Below are 16,069 nucleotides of genomic sequence, written 5' to 3'. Positions count from 1 at the left end.
TGTAGGCAAGCATGAGATTCAAGACTGGAAATCCAGTTCTGAGTGCATTTCTCCATGTTTTTCCCCCATACCTCAGGAGCCCAGATAGTATCTCACAGATGCTCTGAGATCAGGCACCTGACAGGACTTTTCCATCAATTTCTTACAGCTGTTTCAGCTGCAGTGTGCTAAGGCTAAGGCTGTTGTTCATGCAAAACTTGACTGAACAGTCAGGAGGGAATGGATAAGGTGGTTGGAGTCAAGGCAGATATTATGAAACAGGCTCGGGGCAGGGGGAAGAATTGTGGCCAAGTGCAAAGCCAGGACAACTCCATGTGAGAAGAAGAAGGTGTTGATGGTGATTTCATCTAATGAGAGGGGACACCATTATAGGATGAGAATCCCAAGATGCAGAGGTAGTACCTATTCATGGCAAATAAAGGCTGCTATCATGCTCAGCAGACTCTGAGTGTGAGGCTGGAGCGGTGGCAGGTGATCCCTTGTGACTGGGACGCGTCGTTTCTTCCCAAGATGCGAACATGACTTCCTATGATGTTGGGTGTCTCTTCTGGAATTGTCCCTAGGGGAGCATTGTTTTGGTCATGCAATAATAGCTAGATACCTGCCGGCAGGAAATAATGTACTCTTTGTATAAATCCTTAAACATGTCATCCACTGAATAAGTCATTCATCACCTTTTTATCAGGCTTTATTGTCACCATATTGGCCAAAATGATCCCTATATTAGAATCATAGAATCATGAAATGGTTTGCGTTGGAAGAGACCTTTTAAGCTCACCTAGTCCAACCACCCTGCCATGGACAGGGACATCTTCAACTAGGTCAAGTTGCTCAGGTCTCCGTCCCACCTGACCTTGAATGTTTCCAGGGATGATGGGGAATCTACCACCTCTCTGAGCAACCTAGTCCAGTGTTTCATCACCCTCATTGTAAAAAATGTCTTCCTTCTATCTAGTCTGAATCTACCTTTAGTTTAAAACCATTGTCCCCTTGTCCTATTGCTTCAGGCCCTATTAGAAAGTCTGTCCCCATCTTTCGTATAAGCTTCCTTTAAGTATTGAAAGACCTCAATAAGGTCTCCCCGGAGACTTCTCCTGTCCAGTTGGAACAATCCCAACTGTCTTACAGCCTTTTATCACAGGAGATGTGTTCCAGCCCTCTGATTATTTCTTGTGGCCTCCTCCAGACCCGTTCCAACAGGTCCATGTCTTTCTAAGAAATGGACGTGAACTCTGCAAGGCTGTTGCTCATCAGGATCTTATACAGATATTGAGGAGATACTGGCATTTAACATATAGCTGAGTCAGAAACAACATCTTCCACATTAAATCCCTTTTACATGCCATGCCATGCCATGTCATGCCATGCCATGCCATGTCATCCCATGCTATGCCATGCCATGATGCCTTTGTAAACTTCCATGGTGGGTACGTGAATTTGAGAGCTGCGGTACCTTTGTGAATGTGGCGGAATCTGTCACGGCAGCTTTTCCAGCATAAGATGAAAGTAATAGTCACAAGATTTCCTTAACTGAATGCTCTTCTGATATAGTATATTATGTTATGACATGGTACAGGATATTCTTCTGCCAGTGTATTGTACCTGATTCACCTATTAAAAAAAAAACTCCTAAAGACCTGAGTAATGTTTTCAGAAGACTCTAACATGGTAGGGAAGATTATTCTAATGCAGACTTTGTGTATGCTCTGAAGATTTGGTTGAAGGAAGCAATCAAGAGAGCGCTCAAGGCATTTTCCTGAGACATGCAATTCACAGCTGAGTCCTGAATTTTAATAGTAAAGGAAGTCCCAGCCAGGTAGAAGAGGTATCGTTGACTCATGTGTGTGCTATTTTAGGAATGAAGGTTTTATGTTGTATGCTAACACGTGGGTTTCATTCCACTGTTTGTAATCCAGGAATACCACATATGAAAACCTCTGCTCATATAAAAATAATTCACTAATTTAAGGTGTTTTCTGCAATTTTATTTTTGAAGGTGGTAGTGGAAGAAGATGGTGTCTGCTGTTCAGGGAGTGGTGAATTCCTCTCGGTACATATTGAAATACTTCGTCCAGTATCAGGAATGAGTTCCTACACATCTACTGGAGAGTTATGTTTCCAGATGATGGAATTATGCATGCTTTATTCAGACTGTGTCCGCTGAGTTTTATTTACATTGACCATTTACTTTTATAGTAAAAATTGAGCTAACTGAGGCAGAGGATCAGGAGGTGCAAGAAGGGATCATATGGCTCTGCTTGCTGTCTTTGGACAGGACCTAATTTATGCTAATGGGAAGCATGACTGGACAGATATTTGCTTCCTAAATGTTCTGCTGTGCTACGGAAGCACGTCTGTAGCCAGCAGGAGCCTGGCTGAAGGCACAGAAAATGGCACCACAATGAGGACAGCCGAAAGACAAGATTTTGCATTTTGCTTAATGCTAAGGTTTATTGTCTACAAGTTAAGAGAGAAAAAGGTACCCCAAGTCCCATACACCAAGGAGAGAATTAACAGCCCCACTAACATCTAGGAGCTCTTTGCCTTATACAGTGGGTGATCTATTCAAATGCGTTGCAGATGTTCAATAATTAAAGGACAGAATGAAGAAGATGGCTTAAGCTTGAAAACAAGAAGAAAAGCACTAGGTGTTCACTCCATCATCATGTGAACCAGAAGCAAATGAGCATGTTTTTGTCTCCTTGTGCCTGTTCTTGTTGCATGCCAGGGACGGGAGACAGCAGAGCTGCTTTTGCTACCCAGAGTTGGCTCAGCAACGTCTCTTGATTGCAGCGCAGCACTGCTGGATGGGAATGCTGTACTTCCTCATGGGACAGCAGTATTGCACCGGGTTGCAACACACCGCAACGGGCTTCTTCACCACATAGGAGCAGCAAGACAGACATCCAGGGCAGCAGCAGGGCTTCTGGCACACCTTGGTACAGCAGACGGACTGCTGGCATGGGACACAGCAGACGGACTGCTGGCACGGGTCACAGCAGACAGATTGCTGGCACGGGTCACAGCAGGGCTTCTGGCACGGGTCACAGCAGACGGACTGCTGGCATGGGTCACAGCAGGGCTTCTGGCACGGGTCACAGCAGACGGACTGCTGGCATGGGTCACAGCAGACAGATTGCTGGCACGGGTCACAACAAGGCTTCTGGCACGGGTCACAGCAGACTGTCTGCTGGCATGGGTCACAGCAGGGCTTCTGACATGGGTCACAGCAGACCGTCTGCTGGCACGGGTCACAGCAGGGCTTCTGGCACGGGTCACAGCAGACCGTCTGTTGGCACGGGTCACAGCAGGGCTTCTGGCATGGGTCACAGCAGACCGTCTGCTGGCACGGGTCACAACAAGGCTTCTGGCATGGGTCACAGCAGACTGTCTGTTGGCACGGGTCACAACAAGGCTTCTGACATGGGTCACAGCAGACTGTCTGTTGGCACGGGTCACAGCAGGGCTTCTGGCACGGGTCACAGCAGACAGTTTGCTGGCACGGGTCGCAGCAAGGCTTCTGGCATGGGTCACAGCAGACAGTCTGTTGGCACGGGTCACAGCAGGGCTTCTGGCATGGGTCACAGCAGACTGTCTGTTGGCATGGGTCACAGCAGGGCTTCTGGCACGGGTCGCAGCAGCAGGACTGCTGACACGGGCTGCAGCAGATGGTCTTCTTCTGGCACGGGTCGCAGCAGACAGTCTTCTGGCACGGCTGGCTGCAGCACACCGTTTTGCTCTTCACGATGGAGCAGCACCCGGTAGAGCAACATGTGGTAGAGCACATGCTGTTTGTAGTGAGTCAAAGCTGAGAGGAGTGAGGACCTGAAACACAGCGTACTTTCAGATACAACCCGTCTTTCCAAGTATATCGATGTGCTTTATTTTGGCATATAAAGTCTACTATCTAGTCTCATGAGTGATAGCCATATCACACACCGCTTCCTGTTTATTTGCCTGAGTTGCAAAAAAAGATCCTTGTAGAAATCAAGCCTCCTGTCACTATCCTAGAGATATTTGTGCATCTTTTGAACTATTCTGGGAGTTAACTTGCCTGTGCTCATCCATGAAGATCAATCCCAGAATCTCCATCTCAAGAAACCTATTTTCCCCTGTGCTGTCTACACCAACTGTCTGTTGCAATAAGCAGTAGACTAGCAGGCTAGGAAAATCTGGATTACAGAAAGAGCTGTAGTCCGTAGAATAGTTGAGGCTGGAAGGGACTTTTAAAGGTCCTCTAGTCCAACACCCTACAAAGATCAAAGACACATTTCACTTCATTGCTTGACCAAACCCAAATGAGAACCATTGCTACCAAGGAACACTGCTAGTAGGTAGCACTTACCGTCCTAACCGAGTGGTGCAGTTGAGTGAGGAGCAAAGGGATGGGGAGACCTTTTATTTAGCTTGAAATTGTCCTGCCGGAAATGAGGTACCCCACAGCAATTTGTGATTTATGCACTAAGCCTATACTTATTTGTTGAATGTGCCTTCATCTATTTAGTTTTTGCCTCACTGTTTTTGACCAACCCCTCAATTTTGTGTTATTATCAATTTATTCTGTAAATTTTTTACAATTTTTTAATGTCTAGTTAATTCCTGTGTGATGTTTGTGAACTGCTTAAAAGGTATGTTTCTGCTCATTTTGCATATGGTAACACTGAGATGCTAGGTGGCTTGTTCAGAGCTAGTGAATGCTCAATTAACATAAAAATCATAATTAAGATCCAGGAGCAGTGGATTCCAGAGGCATGCAGAGGCCTTCTGGACGTCAGTCACTTCTCAGTATGATTTTTTTTGAATAGAATTTCTGCAAGTGTAATTCCATGACTCTGTGTTTTGTTTTTGAATGCAGGAATGGTGAAGTCTGATGCCTTTCTTTGGGGTCTCTGGTCATCAGAAGGGCAAATATGTAACAGAAAGTTCTTGACATCTCAACCTTTGTTGCCTCATCCCATCCATGGATGGGAAAAAAAAATCCCCTGGCCTTGCCAGTATCTGAAATCTGAAGTACAAATTTGTCATGGAAATTTGGAATAGAGTTTGGGTCAAATCGGAGTCCAGATTTTTCCAATTCCTTTCTAACATCTTTAAATAAAAACAAAATGCAAAACTTTTCTGGAATTTTTACATCTTGTTTCTGCTTAGCATAACTTGATCTGCAAAATTCCTTTTCCATTTTTTTAATTTCTAGTATGCCCTGGAGTAATGAAAGATCCACCTACGGATGTTATTTTTGGAATAACTCTGTGCTCAGTACTCAGTCACCCATTGGCAGTCATTAGCGCTGATGTTAATGATCATGTTGCAATTATTCATTAATGATGTTAATATTTATTTTTCATGAAAGCCTGAAGGCCTCACATGATGCCTTGAGCCTCTTTAGGATTTCAAATTAAACTACGTCTTCTTAAAAAATTATCTCTCTCTGGTCAGAGGGAATTCATGGGACCTAGGACCATGACTGACGTGATTAAATATTTTGCTTCTGAGATCACCCTGAGGAGAAGGGCTGCTCCTGCTGCTGCAGGGCTGTGCGTCGTCGGAGGAGAGCACTGAAGGACCCTTGACCACTCTCCCCTACAGCGCACAGCTTCACTGGAGATACCCTGATTTCTGCTGAGGTGAAGGAGAGAAGGTTCAGGCTGTTTCTGCTCATACAGAAGCACAGTTCAATCCAGATCACAGATGCTGAGGACAGGATAGGTCATCGTGAACATTCAGGTTGAATTCTGGTGACATAAAACATCTGTTTCCACTCAGTCTCTATTGGGTAACTGCAGTTCTTATTTGGATACATCCCAGATTTTAGAAAGCTACCCAGTCTTACTTCAAAGAATTCAAAGGACCACTTCTCCAGGCAAGCTATTTCCAAGGTCAATATTCCTGCCCACTAAAACATAGGCTTCATTTCCTACTCAGTTTGGCTTCATGCTAATGACCAGGTTAGAGTAGGTCACTGCTATCAATTATAATCTAATTAGTGTTAGAGATTTGCACCAGCTGAGTACCTGCATCTCAGCTAACAGTAAAGGAGGCTCATATGGCAACGTGGGAGATGGCTAGGAGGGAATTTCTGAGCCTGCAGAGAAATGACAGGAGACTCTGACATTAGAAATGTGGGAGATCCTGAGCAGCGAGGTAAAATAAGAGTTGTTGGGCAAAATGAGGCAGTTTTCTGCATGAGTTTGTACAGATCTGGTGCATTGCTTCACCCAGTGTCCCTCAAAAAGCCACTGCTGCTGTTAGAGCTGGATGTGAGCATCAGAGATGTCTAAAGCCAGGTGAGACAGATCCATAAGCAGCTGAGACACCTATAACCAATTTTGCAAGAAGAGTTTTACAAAATAAAATCTTCAAATTAGATCCAAAAACATCTCAACTAAATTTTGCATTGAGTAAATGAACTTAGCAGGCTCTGTAAGATGCCCAGAGTAACGCTACTCTGTTTGGATTTGAGAATTACAGATGTTGTGAAACAGTCCTCACCATGAAACAGCTGAGGCAAATTCCTCCTTACTAATCCTTAAGGGTTTGCTCATGGTTTATCCTGTTGTGGAAATCTGCTGTTACTTTATTTAACACATGCTCAGCAGAGCAGAAATGTTCCTCTAAGCTATCTAGAGCATTAGCTATGGAGGACCTGTTCTCTTGCCAAATGTCTATGGTTTCTGAATTATAAGAAAAAAATTCTAACAAGGTAAAGCATTCATAAAGGCTTTGGTCCCTGGTGTTCAAGGTGTCAAACCTCTCCAGGGCCAGCAAAAGCTGAGAAGAGAGGAAGTTTCATTCTTGTTTCCCAACTATTGCTGCCATTTCTCATCCTCAAATTAATGGGAACTTCAAGCTTGAGCACAGCAGAAAGCATAACCACTTCAGAGGCTTTATGCCTTTTGTAGGACTTGGAAAGGGAATAGGAAATAAAATGTGCTGTTATTAGTCACGGAACAGAAAGTTGGAGGCGTGGGGCAGCATGAGAAAGTGAATGTATATACCTGAAGACAAACCACTCCTATGGACAGAAAGCCTTACTGACTCAATACCCAACTGCAGAGAAGTGAAGAATGGAAAAGGAAAAGAGTTTTTAATGTAGCTGCCAAGGGTCGCATGAAAATGAGCCATCACTTAACAATGGCAGCAACTTGAATGTAGGTGAGTAATTAATTGCTCTCTGCATCCCACTTGCAACTTTTGCTTTTTAGCTGGCTGTTCCTCTATAATGACAATTTTCTCCATAACCCATAAATAGCTAATTCCAATTACTTGTATACCAACTGGTCATTTACTAGGTACTTGCAGTGCCCAGCTCATCCAGCCTATTTCCCATGCCTGCCCTGGGATGGATGAATCACGCTAGGGAAACCTCTCATTTTACACTGTAGAAATTGTTTAATTGAGGGTGTTTCAAGGCAGGTTCCAAACCCTGCAGGATTTGTTTTGTTTCATTTCCAAATATAGCAGCGGCTTTTAAAGATCACATTTGCAGTAAAAACATGAACGTGCAGGCCAGGCCCCTGGCTGTAACTCTGAAACCCCCAGTGCATCTGCTGAGCTCAGTGCAAATATTCAGTTTCACCAAGAATTAACCCAACGTGTTTCTCCTAGCCCTCTACATGCAGTGCAGCGCTCCTGGTACCACTGGTGGGTGCCATGGGGGTTTTCATTGACTTTCATGTTTCCTTGGCATCACTCCTACTTTAGCTGTTTTTACCAGTGATTAAAAAAATGGCTTTAAAAACATGAGAAAAAAACGATGCTGCCAGACAAGCAGATATGATGGAGCGGTGACTAAAAACATCCAGAATTGTTAGGTAGGCTTGAAATATAATTTTATTGTCTTGCTGGAGAATGAAGCAACAAAGCAAGGAAGAAACTATTCCCAACAGACAGTGTGCTTCACAGTGGCAGAAAGAAGATAAAAAAAGCTCATTAAACTGAGAGACTTCGTCCTAACATCAAGCTACCCTCCAAACATTTAAAAAGTCTTTTCTTGCAGAGAGGCGGCAAGGCTATCAAGTGATGAGCGAGGAGACAAGCTCGAGGTTTTGTTTGAGTGCCAGGTGCCGGGGCCAGATCCTGCTGTTAGTACTTGGGGCATGTCGGCGGCAGCTTGCAGATGTTCTTGGTGTACTGGGGGCAGTACGGGGCTGGGGGGCAATAGCGCTGCACGGGGGGGCAATAGCCCTGCACGGGGGGATAATAGCCCTGCATGGGGGGGCAGGAGGGTGTCACATAGGTGTACTTCGGCACAGGCTGCCTCTGGATGGTGTAATGGCAGGAGGGTCTTGAGTCGTGGCAGGAGGAGTGGGATCCGTGGCAGGAGGTTTCGTGGCTGTGGCAGGACCCGCGGGAGCACATCTTTCTGGAGTATCGGCAAAGCTGTCAGGAGCAAGGGATCAACGTGGTGAGAGGAGCCCCAGATTCACTTCTTATATTCCCTCCTCCCTTTTTCTTTTTTAAATAATATTTCTTCCTGAGATCCCCAGCAAAGTGTTTCTCTCTTTCTTTTTGCCTGCCTAATCCAGACTGAATGCACCCTTGATCCTGCCTAATCTACAGGACTAGCTTTGGCAAATGCTGTGTGAAGTTAGGTCCTTGCAAGCTGATGTCATGAACCCCATGAGTTGCTCCCAAACCCCATCTCCTTTGTGAAACAGCACAGAGCTCGTGTTGCCCAAGGATCCCTTCACGTGCCTCTGCTGCACCTTCCCCCGTGATCTCCATCCCTCCATCCACCCCTCACTGTGCCTGCCTCAGAGCACCGCAAGTGTGTGAGCAGAAGGCACTTCAATAAGTCCCAGCTCCCAGGATGTCCATAAAAACCTTTAGTAGAGGTTTCTTCTCTCAACGTGAACAGAAATAGTAAAATTTGTCTTACCTTCTTTAGCTACAGGGAGAAGTGTCTGGAAGCGAAGGCAAGCGGCTGAAGAGGACTGGGCTGAGCGATCTTTTATATGGTTCCAAAAGGTTATCTTGGATATGAGACACCTCTTTGCAATGACAATTTAATTATTTCCGCACTCAATCCTGCAGATATTTGTGCTATCCTATTTTTAGCATTTCCTCTTTGACGCACTGTATTTCATCCGGTATGTAATTCCTAATGCATTTCCTATTGGGATTTTGGAAGACATTTCTTTCCCATTTCCTGGAGACTGACACTAATCTCATAGGTGTTAATTAGCTTGCCAATGGGTAACCGGGATTGCATCAGTGACAGAAAGGTCTTTAAGTCTCAGAAATGCTGACTCCTGGGGTAGGCCTACCATTTTGTGCAGGAGACAGCTCAGGATCTTAATTTATGTGTTGTTAAATGCCAAGATGAAATGTGATTACCAGCTGCAACTAATGGCTATGGCACGATGCTAGGAAGGCTGGTGTGATCTCTCCGGTTCCCTGGTACAGCAAAAAAGAAAATATTTTTGATTCTTCATATGTTCCTTGACTTGTCAGATGACTTGGCTGGCCCCACCAGATTGTTCCACATGTCTCAAAGGTTATTTAGTACTTAAGATCGGAGAAAAATATCTGATGATGAACTCTGTACAAGGTATGAGTACATTAGGTTTTCCTGTTCCTTGGTTTCTCTTTCCCTTCACTGATTTCTTATAGTTTTGTCACCTGATCTCACCTGCAGAAATGTCTGCAAAGCAGAGGATTCAGAGAAAGGGAGGATTTGAGCTGAAGTGTGAGCAAATATTGGGTTCTGTTACTAGTGGTGAAATTGTGGACACTAAAGCTGCATTTATAATCCTGCTTGACTCAGTCTCTGAAGTGTAAGAAAATGAAGCCTGTAACTCATCAACTTTGGAAAATGTTATCCATTAGAGTAATTTTCTAACCACTAACAAGAAGCTCTCTCTAAAGTACAGGTGTCCTACAGCTTCTCTTCGGGCTAGAGGTGATATAATTGCTTGTGGTGAGTTTTGTGTAGCAAGCGAGGATTGTACAAAATCCTCAGGGACATTTTGTGACTCAATTGCGGATCCAAAACCAAGAGAGGCTGCAGGTACCCAGTTGGTGAAGCCGGTGTTTGTGTGACAGTGCTCCTTTCCTCCGTGCTTTGCCCGGGAGCATCACACCAATGTCCCGCCAAAATCTTTCGACCTCCTCAACCGCTTTCCAAATCTGGTGTGTCCTAGGTTACACCCATTCAAAAAATATTCTGAATCTTTCAAATTCAGGTCCTGCTAAGGAAAACATGATCTCTAAATCGTTATCATCCACTGCTTGCAGTTCTTTTAGGGGAGCGTGTAAGGGAAGCCCAATCTACAGTGATGAAATATTATTTTTAGAGCAATGTGGTGGTTGATACTTGCTCAGTTACATTTAGCAGCGTTTGGTTTACGAGCTCTCCATAATAACATCTTGTTGTGTTCAGATCTGTGCTGTGCAAGCACACAAGAATCTTACACGAGATAGACCTTCTCTGGGCTAACTCATCTCTCTGCTCCAAAGTATACACTAGTGACAAGCAGCACTGGAATATGAACAAGGAGTTTGTGACTTCTGTTTTCAAAGGCTCAGAGGTGTTAAGATATTTGAAAATATTTATATGCCCAAGTTTTGAAGTTGGCTTGGAGTAAATTATTGCATGGATTGAGTAAGAATATTACCAACTGTGAACTACTTATTCCTCTTTCATTTAATGAGCTATGCTTGTCTCCAAAACAAAAGAGTTTGCATTCAGCTGTCTTTAATCTTGTTTTCAAAACAATGGGACAAAAGTCTGTGTAGACCATCTCATCATTTGGTGTAAGCAGGGGAAGTTTTGTTCTGCTCAGCCCTTTAGGTCCATGTAGATTTTTGGTAGTTGAGAAGTGTTTCCACTACTAATGTAACTGCTTTTTTTTCCAAATTAATCTGGGAACTTTTGTTATTGGCCATCAACTATTGGGACACATTGAGAACATGAGGAAATTAGGCAGAAGAATCCAGAAAATAATAAAGAAATCTGAAGGAAAAAATGAATAAAGAAATTAAAAGACAATGCAGGTCTCATGACTTGTAAGATTTATTCTTTCCCACACCCAAATGAGTCTGAAACAGAAGTGCACGGCATAGAAAGATTCCCAACAGTAATTACATGCTGAATAATTAGAAAGGACATTTCCTGAATAATTAGAAAGAATGACATCTTGAATGATAATTAGAGGAACATTTCATCCAGATCAGCGGTGATGCACATGGCAGAGACCCAGGGATTTCTGTAAGGATGAGATGATCTGTGGCCACAGCGTCCAAGGGAGGAGCGAGCCGGTGGGTCCAGGTGCCGGGGCCAGATCCTGCTGTTAGTACTTGGGGCATGTCGGCGGCAGCTTGCAGATGTTCTTGGTGTACTGGGAGCAGTACGGGGCTGGGGGAAAATAGTGCTGCATGGGTGGGCAGTAGGGCTGCACGGGGGGGCAATAGGGCTGCACAGGGGGGCAGCAGGGTGTCACGTAGGTGTATTTCTGCACAGGCTGCCTCTGGATGGTGTAATGGCAGGAGGACTCCGAGTCGTGGCAGGAGGAGTGGGATCTGTGGCAGGAAGACCGGGATCCATGGCAGGATGTTTCATGGCTGTGGCAGGGCCCACGAGAGCACATCTTGCTGGAGTATTGACAAAGCTGTAGGGAAGAGAGAGAGAGAGAGACCATCAAGCTCGCATGGCTGTCCCACTGTAACCCTCTGCATATTCCTTGGCTCTTTATCTGCAGTGGTCTGGGAAATTTTATTTTTTTCCTCCGCTTTGTAATATATGGGATGTCTTGACCCTGAAAGTGATACTGCCTTGTCTTTCAGGGGATACTCTATAATGGTCTAGCTCTGATGGGAATTTCTCTACCAAGATGCCACTGTTGTCTTTTTAAGATAAAATTTACTCCTAAAACTGTACTGACTTGTCTGAGATATCTCTCACTTCATCATCAGCTAGTTTGAGAATTAATTCCTTGCCGGATCCCAAAGACTTTGCGTCTTTGCAGATGAGGTCCTTCAATTACTGCTATTTTTCTGCCATCCCATCTTCTATGAACAAATCATGAGCACCCTTTTCATAACTTACATGTTAAGGCACCCAGTCGCCAAAACTAAGAGATTTCTAAAACAAGAACAAGGTCTAAACACAAAACTAGTCAGCTAGATATCATATGTAAGCTCATGCTTCTCAATAGTAGATAAATCAGTATAATACAACTTACCCTTTGCTGGAGCAAGCAAGAGGAAGAGCACAGAGACCTGATGCTGAATGGAGGAGGAACAGGGAATGGTGAACTTTTATATCTTCCAAACGGTTGTCTGAGAAATTATGCATCTCTTGGCAACGCTAACAATTAAGTAGTCATGTTCATATTTATCTTCTGTGTCTAGTTTTTAGCATTTCCGAGTTGACAGAGTCAGGAAAAACAATTATGACTTTTTCTTTAATATGTTAATAGGCAATGAATTTCCCAACCTGCTTTATAAGGGAATTTTGAAGCTAGTTGCATATTTACATATTAAAAATGAACCTAACCCTAGAGTTATTAAGTGATTTGTTGTTGGGCAACCAGTATTGCATCAACACACAATTCAAAAGTGTTGACTCCTACCCTGCTTGCTGCCCCTTGGTCTGTATGGCAGACTCACATTTTGATTGATATGTTTTTTTCGTGACACAAGGGACTGTAATTAACAGCCACAACTCACATGGACTCTACTTAGAGGGAAGTCCTGTTGACCAGCTCAAACGCACCTAACATCCCAACACTGGAGATGACGCTAGAAGGACATCCCCCATTCCAATTTTTTTCATTCCCTTTGTGAGTCCACCAGCCACCAGCTATTTTCCCCTTGTCTCACGATGTTATCCTGTTTACATTCCTCCCAGAAGAAGGCGATTTCAAATCCTAAGCAGGAAGGATTTGTGCTGGGAAACAATCACCTATTGGTGTTCTCCTGTTTTCAGATATCAAATTGCTTTGGACTCCTGTCTTATTTAAGCAATTTTGTAATTTTTACTCATTGCAGTATTTCACTATTTACTATCAAGTTTCTCTCACAGTGGCCCAGGACTTGACTTCAGGATAATGCAACGCGTAATTGTTCTTTTCATGTGGCTTTTATCCAGGCAGGTGCTGCAGGAACTCCTTGGAAGCATCCCATGGGTCAGTCCTGATGCAAATAGAACAAGGAGGTCCTGAAAGTTGTTTATCAAATTTAGCAGCTACCCCTATTGTGATGGTCTTCCTAACTTTTAGGGTTTATTTTCATGGCAATTTTGTGAAAAAAAAAAAAAATTGCTACTCTGTTAACAGTTTTGTGAGATTTTAAATCATTCTGAATTTGAGAATGCACCCAGGAAAGTATGGTTTCATGTTCTGGTTGGGATTCTTTTTCTTTATTTTTCAAAGCCATGATTCAGCAAAAAAAAAAAAAAAAAGAGTTTTTACAAAAGTCTTTTAGAGCTGGCCGTTGTTTAGGGAAATCTCACCTGCAGTCTTTTGAAAAATGCTGTGAGTTACAAGGAATGTAGAAATGGTTCATCTAGATTGATAAAGTGGTATTTTAGGGGAAGAGCCTCGTGCGCATTCTCCTTTATGCAGGGTGCATTCATCTCACCCTTTTCTAGATACTCATGGTTAATAATTTGAGATGAAGGAGCTGTCGAGCTCTTTGTGAAACTGATGCTGAGAGACCGGCACTGGCAGAAATAAGTGAGCGATCCTGTTCTAGAATAGATGTCTCAGCTAGATGGGCTGGAGACTGGGAAGATAAGGATAGTCTTAGGTTGTAAAAAGTAGAGAGAGATTTAGCATTTATTTATGTTCATTGAAAACAGTAATTTGAAGTTCAGTGAAGGAAGGAGGGTTAGAGAAGACCTCTAGGTGCCTATTTGCATTTATTAGACACCTCAAAATGTTTGTAATTCTGAGTCAGAGTGACAAATAAAGTATGAGGTGCTGCTGAAGTAGGGAACTGAGAAAGACAGTCTGAGGCTAAATAGGGTACATATGAGTTCCCTGTATGCTGTCCATAAATGCCCCTGTCTGCCGCAGAAATGTTCCTGGAATAACTGGCTCTCTTTCATTTTGAATCTTTAGGATGTGGGCATTTCATGATAAGTTTGAGAAGAATGAGAAGTGGTGACTAAGAAGTCAGAGGTATAGATAATTCTCAAGTAAAGAGGTCAGAGAATAAACGAATCATAAACTTTTTCTATTTTTGCCAATGAAATTTTATTTTCTCATCTGCATGTTTTGGAGGTGAACACATCATGTGCAAGCCACTGCCAGCACAAATAATTCCCAGTCTTTTGGAAAAGAACATACTAAATAAATGAAAGAATACGTGATTTATAATTTGAAGAAAATTCTAATCACAGACAAGGTATTAGAGGATTTGTGCAAACCAGAAGTGGGAAGAGAGAATCAGCAATTCAAGTTTTAGGCATCAAAAGCGTCTAAGGGAGGAGCGAGCCGGTGGGTCCAGGTGCCGGGGTCAGATCCTGCTGTTAGTACTTGGGGCATGTCGGCGGCAGCTTGCAGATGTTCTTGGTGTACTGGGGGCAGTACGGGGCTGGGGGGCAATAGCGCTGCACGGGGGGGCAATAGCCCTGCACGGGGGGATAATAGCCCTGCATGGGGGGGCAGGAGGGTGTCACATAGGTGTACTTCGGCACAGGCTGCCTCTGGATGGTGTAATGGCAGGAGGGTCCTGAGTCGTGGCAGGAGGAGTGAGATTCATGGCAGGAGGTTTCGTGTCTGTGGCAGGACCCGCGGGAGCACATCTTTCTGGATGCAAAGCTGCAGGGAAGAGAGAAACATTCATGCTGGCACAGCATCCCCAATGTATGTGAGCACACCTGCATTCTCTAATTTGTTCTGGAATTCCCCATTTTCTTCCTAATTTCTAGTTCTTCAGGGATAAGGAAGTGATCTCAGTGCTGGTTAGGTATTGGGAGATGATTTATATCTCCCACTAAAAACGTGACCTTTTACAGATACAATTTGCTTTTTAGAGAAAAATTACTGAGAACATCCATTGCCCATATGAAACCCCAGATCCTCCGATGCCTTCTACTCAAAAAGTTCAAAGCTTCTTTTCCATAAATTCCTCTGACTGTCCTCTCTGTAATTTCCAATCTTGTTTTAGTTCGACTTGAGCCTCTGCCTTCTAAACCTATATCCCACTTTTCATTTGTGTTAATAAAACAGCTCTTGTGGGTAGCAAGAACTTGGTCTCTTGCATGACCGAGGTCCAGAGGCGAGGAGTGAGTATTGTATTCCAACTCTACCAAAGTTTGTATGAAAGCAACTGGTTTCATATAGAAACTCAAGAGAAATAGAAAAAATTGACTTACCCCTTCAGCAACCCGAATAAAGGTGTATGGGAGCAAAGAAGCGAATGAAGGAAACTGGGATGAGAGACCTTTTATAGTCTTCCAAAGGGTTATCTGGGACATGAGACATCTCTTGGCAAGTGTAACCTAATTACATATCCCAGCCCATTTCTATCCGCTGTATTCAGCTTCCGACATTTTCCCTTTGATGCACTGTGCTTTTAGCATTCTAATTGTCCCATAGGTTATTAATAGCGCTCTTAATTCCTTTGCCTCCCTATGAAAGAGATTGGAAGGTATTTCATGCAAGGTGACGCCAATACTGAAGAAACTAATGGATCTGGTCACGGACAACAAGTATCAAGTGGAAGAGATGTTTGTAATTCAGAAGTACAAATTTCTCAAGCTGTGCTGGGATGTCACATGGACCAAGAGCTAAACGTGGTCACACCTCCATGTGAAAGAAAAATTATTACTAATGTTAACTCATGTGGATTACGTTTAGGGCAGGAATACTCTAGCTGACTTGTCCAATGGTACCGGATATTTTAATGAGAGATTTGGCATTAGCCCAATGATGTCCTTCATTAATAATTTCAACCTGTCTGCATGGTGTGTCCTATCAAGCATTTCTTTCGTGTGGTGGATTGACCCTGGCTGGACACCAGGTGCCCACCAAAGCCACTCCATCGCTCCCCTCAGCTGGACAGGGGAGAGAAAATATAACAAAAGGCTCGTGAGTTGTGATAAGGACTGGGAGATTTACAG

At 43.7% G+C, this 16,069-nt stretch overlaps 4 protein-coding genes across 4 annotated transcripts; all 4 read right to left on the bottom strand.

Annotated features, from left to right (window-relative positions):
• Positions 1–2,424: 2,424 nt before the first annotated feature.
• LOC122152559 (keratin-associated protein 5-1-like) lies at positions 2,425–4,373 on the bottom strand. Its single transcript, XM_042785164.1, has 2 exons — positions 4,346–4,373; positions 2,425–3,825 (listed from the first exon to the last, which is right to left on the bottom strand). The coding sequence occupies exon 2, from the start codon at positions 3,785–3,787 to the stop codon at positions 2,771–2,773; it is 1,017 nt and encodes a 338-aa protein (XP_042641098.1). The 5' UTR covers positions 3,788–3,825; positions 4,346–4,373; the 3' UTR covers positions 2,425–2,770.
• Positions 4,374–7,812: 3,439 nt separating this feature from the next.
• Positions 7,813–8,923, bottom strand: LOC122152570 (putative small proline-rich protein 5). Its single transcript, XM_042785200.1, has 2 exons — positions 8,879–8,923; positions 7,813–8,379 (listed from the first exon to the last, which is right to left on the bottom strand). The coding sequence occupies exon 2, from the start codon at positions 8,356–8,358 to the stop codon at positions 8,083–8,085; it is 276 nt and encodes a 91-aa protein (XP_042641134.1). The 5' UTR covers positions 8,359–8,379; positions 8,879–8,923; the 3' UTR covers positions 7,813–8,082.
• Positions 8,924–10,996: 2,073 nt separating this feature from the next.
• Positions 10,997–12,257, bottom strand: LOC116960555 (putative small proline-rich protein 5). The gene is made up of 2 exons (XM_032988288.2): positions 12,183–12,257; positions 10,997–11,609 (listed from the first exon to the last, which is right to left on the bottom strand). The coding sequence occupies exon 2, from the start codon at positions 11,586–11,588 to the stop codon at positions 11,292–11,294; it is 297 nt and encodes a 98-aa protein (XP_032844179.2). The 5' UTR covers positions 11,589–11,609; positions 12,183–12,257; the 3' UTR covers positions 10,997–11,291.
• Positions 12,258–14,179: 1,922 nt separating this feature from the next.
• Positions 14,180–15,361, bottom strand: LOC122152585 (putative small proline-rich protein 5). The gene is made up of 2 exons (XM_042785255.1): positions 15,323–15,361; positions 14,180–14,765 (listed from the first exon to the last, which is right to left on the bottom strand). Exon 2 carries the CDS (start codon positions 14,747–14,749, stop codon positions 14,474–14,476), a length of 276 nt encoding a protein of 91 aa, XP_042641189.1. The 5' UTR covers positions 14,750–14,765; positions 15,323–15,361; the 3' UTR covers positions 14,180–14,473.
• Positions 15,362–16,069: the final 708 nt, after the last annotated feature.

The sequence above is a fragment of the Tyto alba genome, unplaced genomic scaffold (genome assembly GCF_018691265.1).
Source record: "Tyto alba isolate M040663 unplaced genomic scaffold, T.alba_DEE_v4.0 Super-Scaffold_8, whole genome shotgun sequence".
NCBI lineage: Eukaryota > Metazoa > Chordata > Aves > Strigiformes > Tytonidae > Tyto > Tyto alba.
This window is presented reverse-complemented; position numbering and strand designations above follow the sequence as displayed.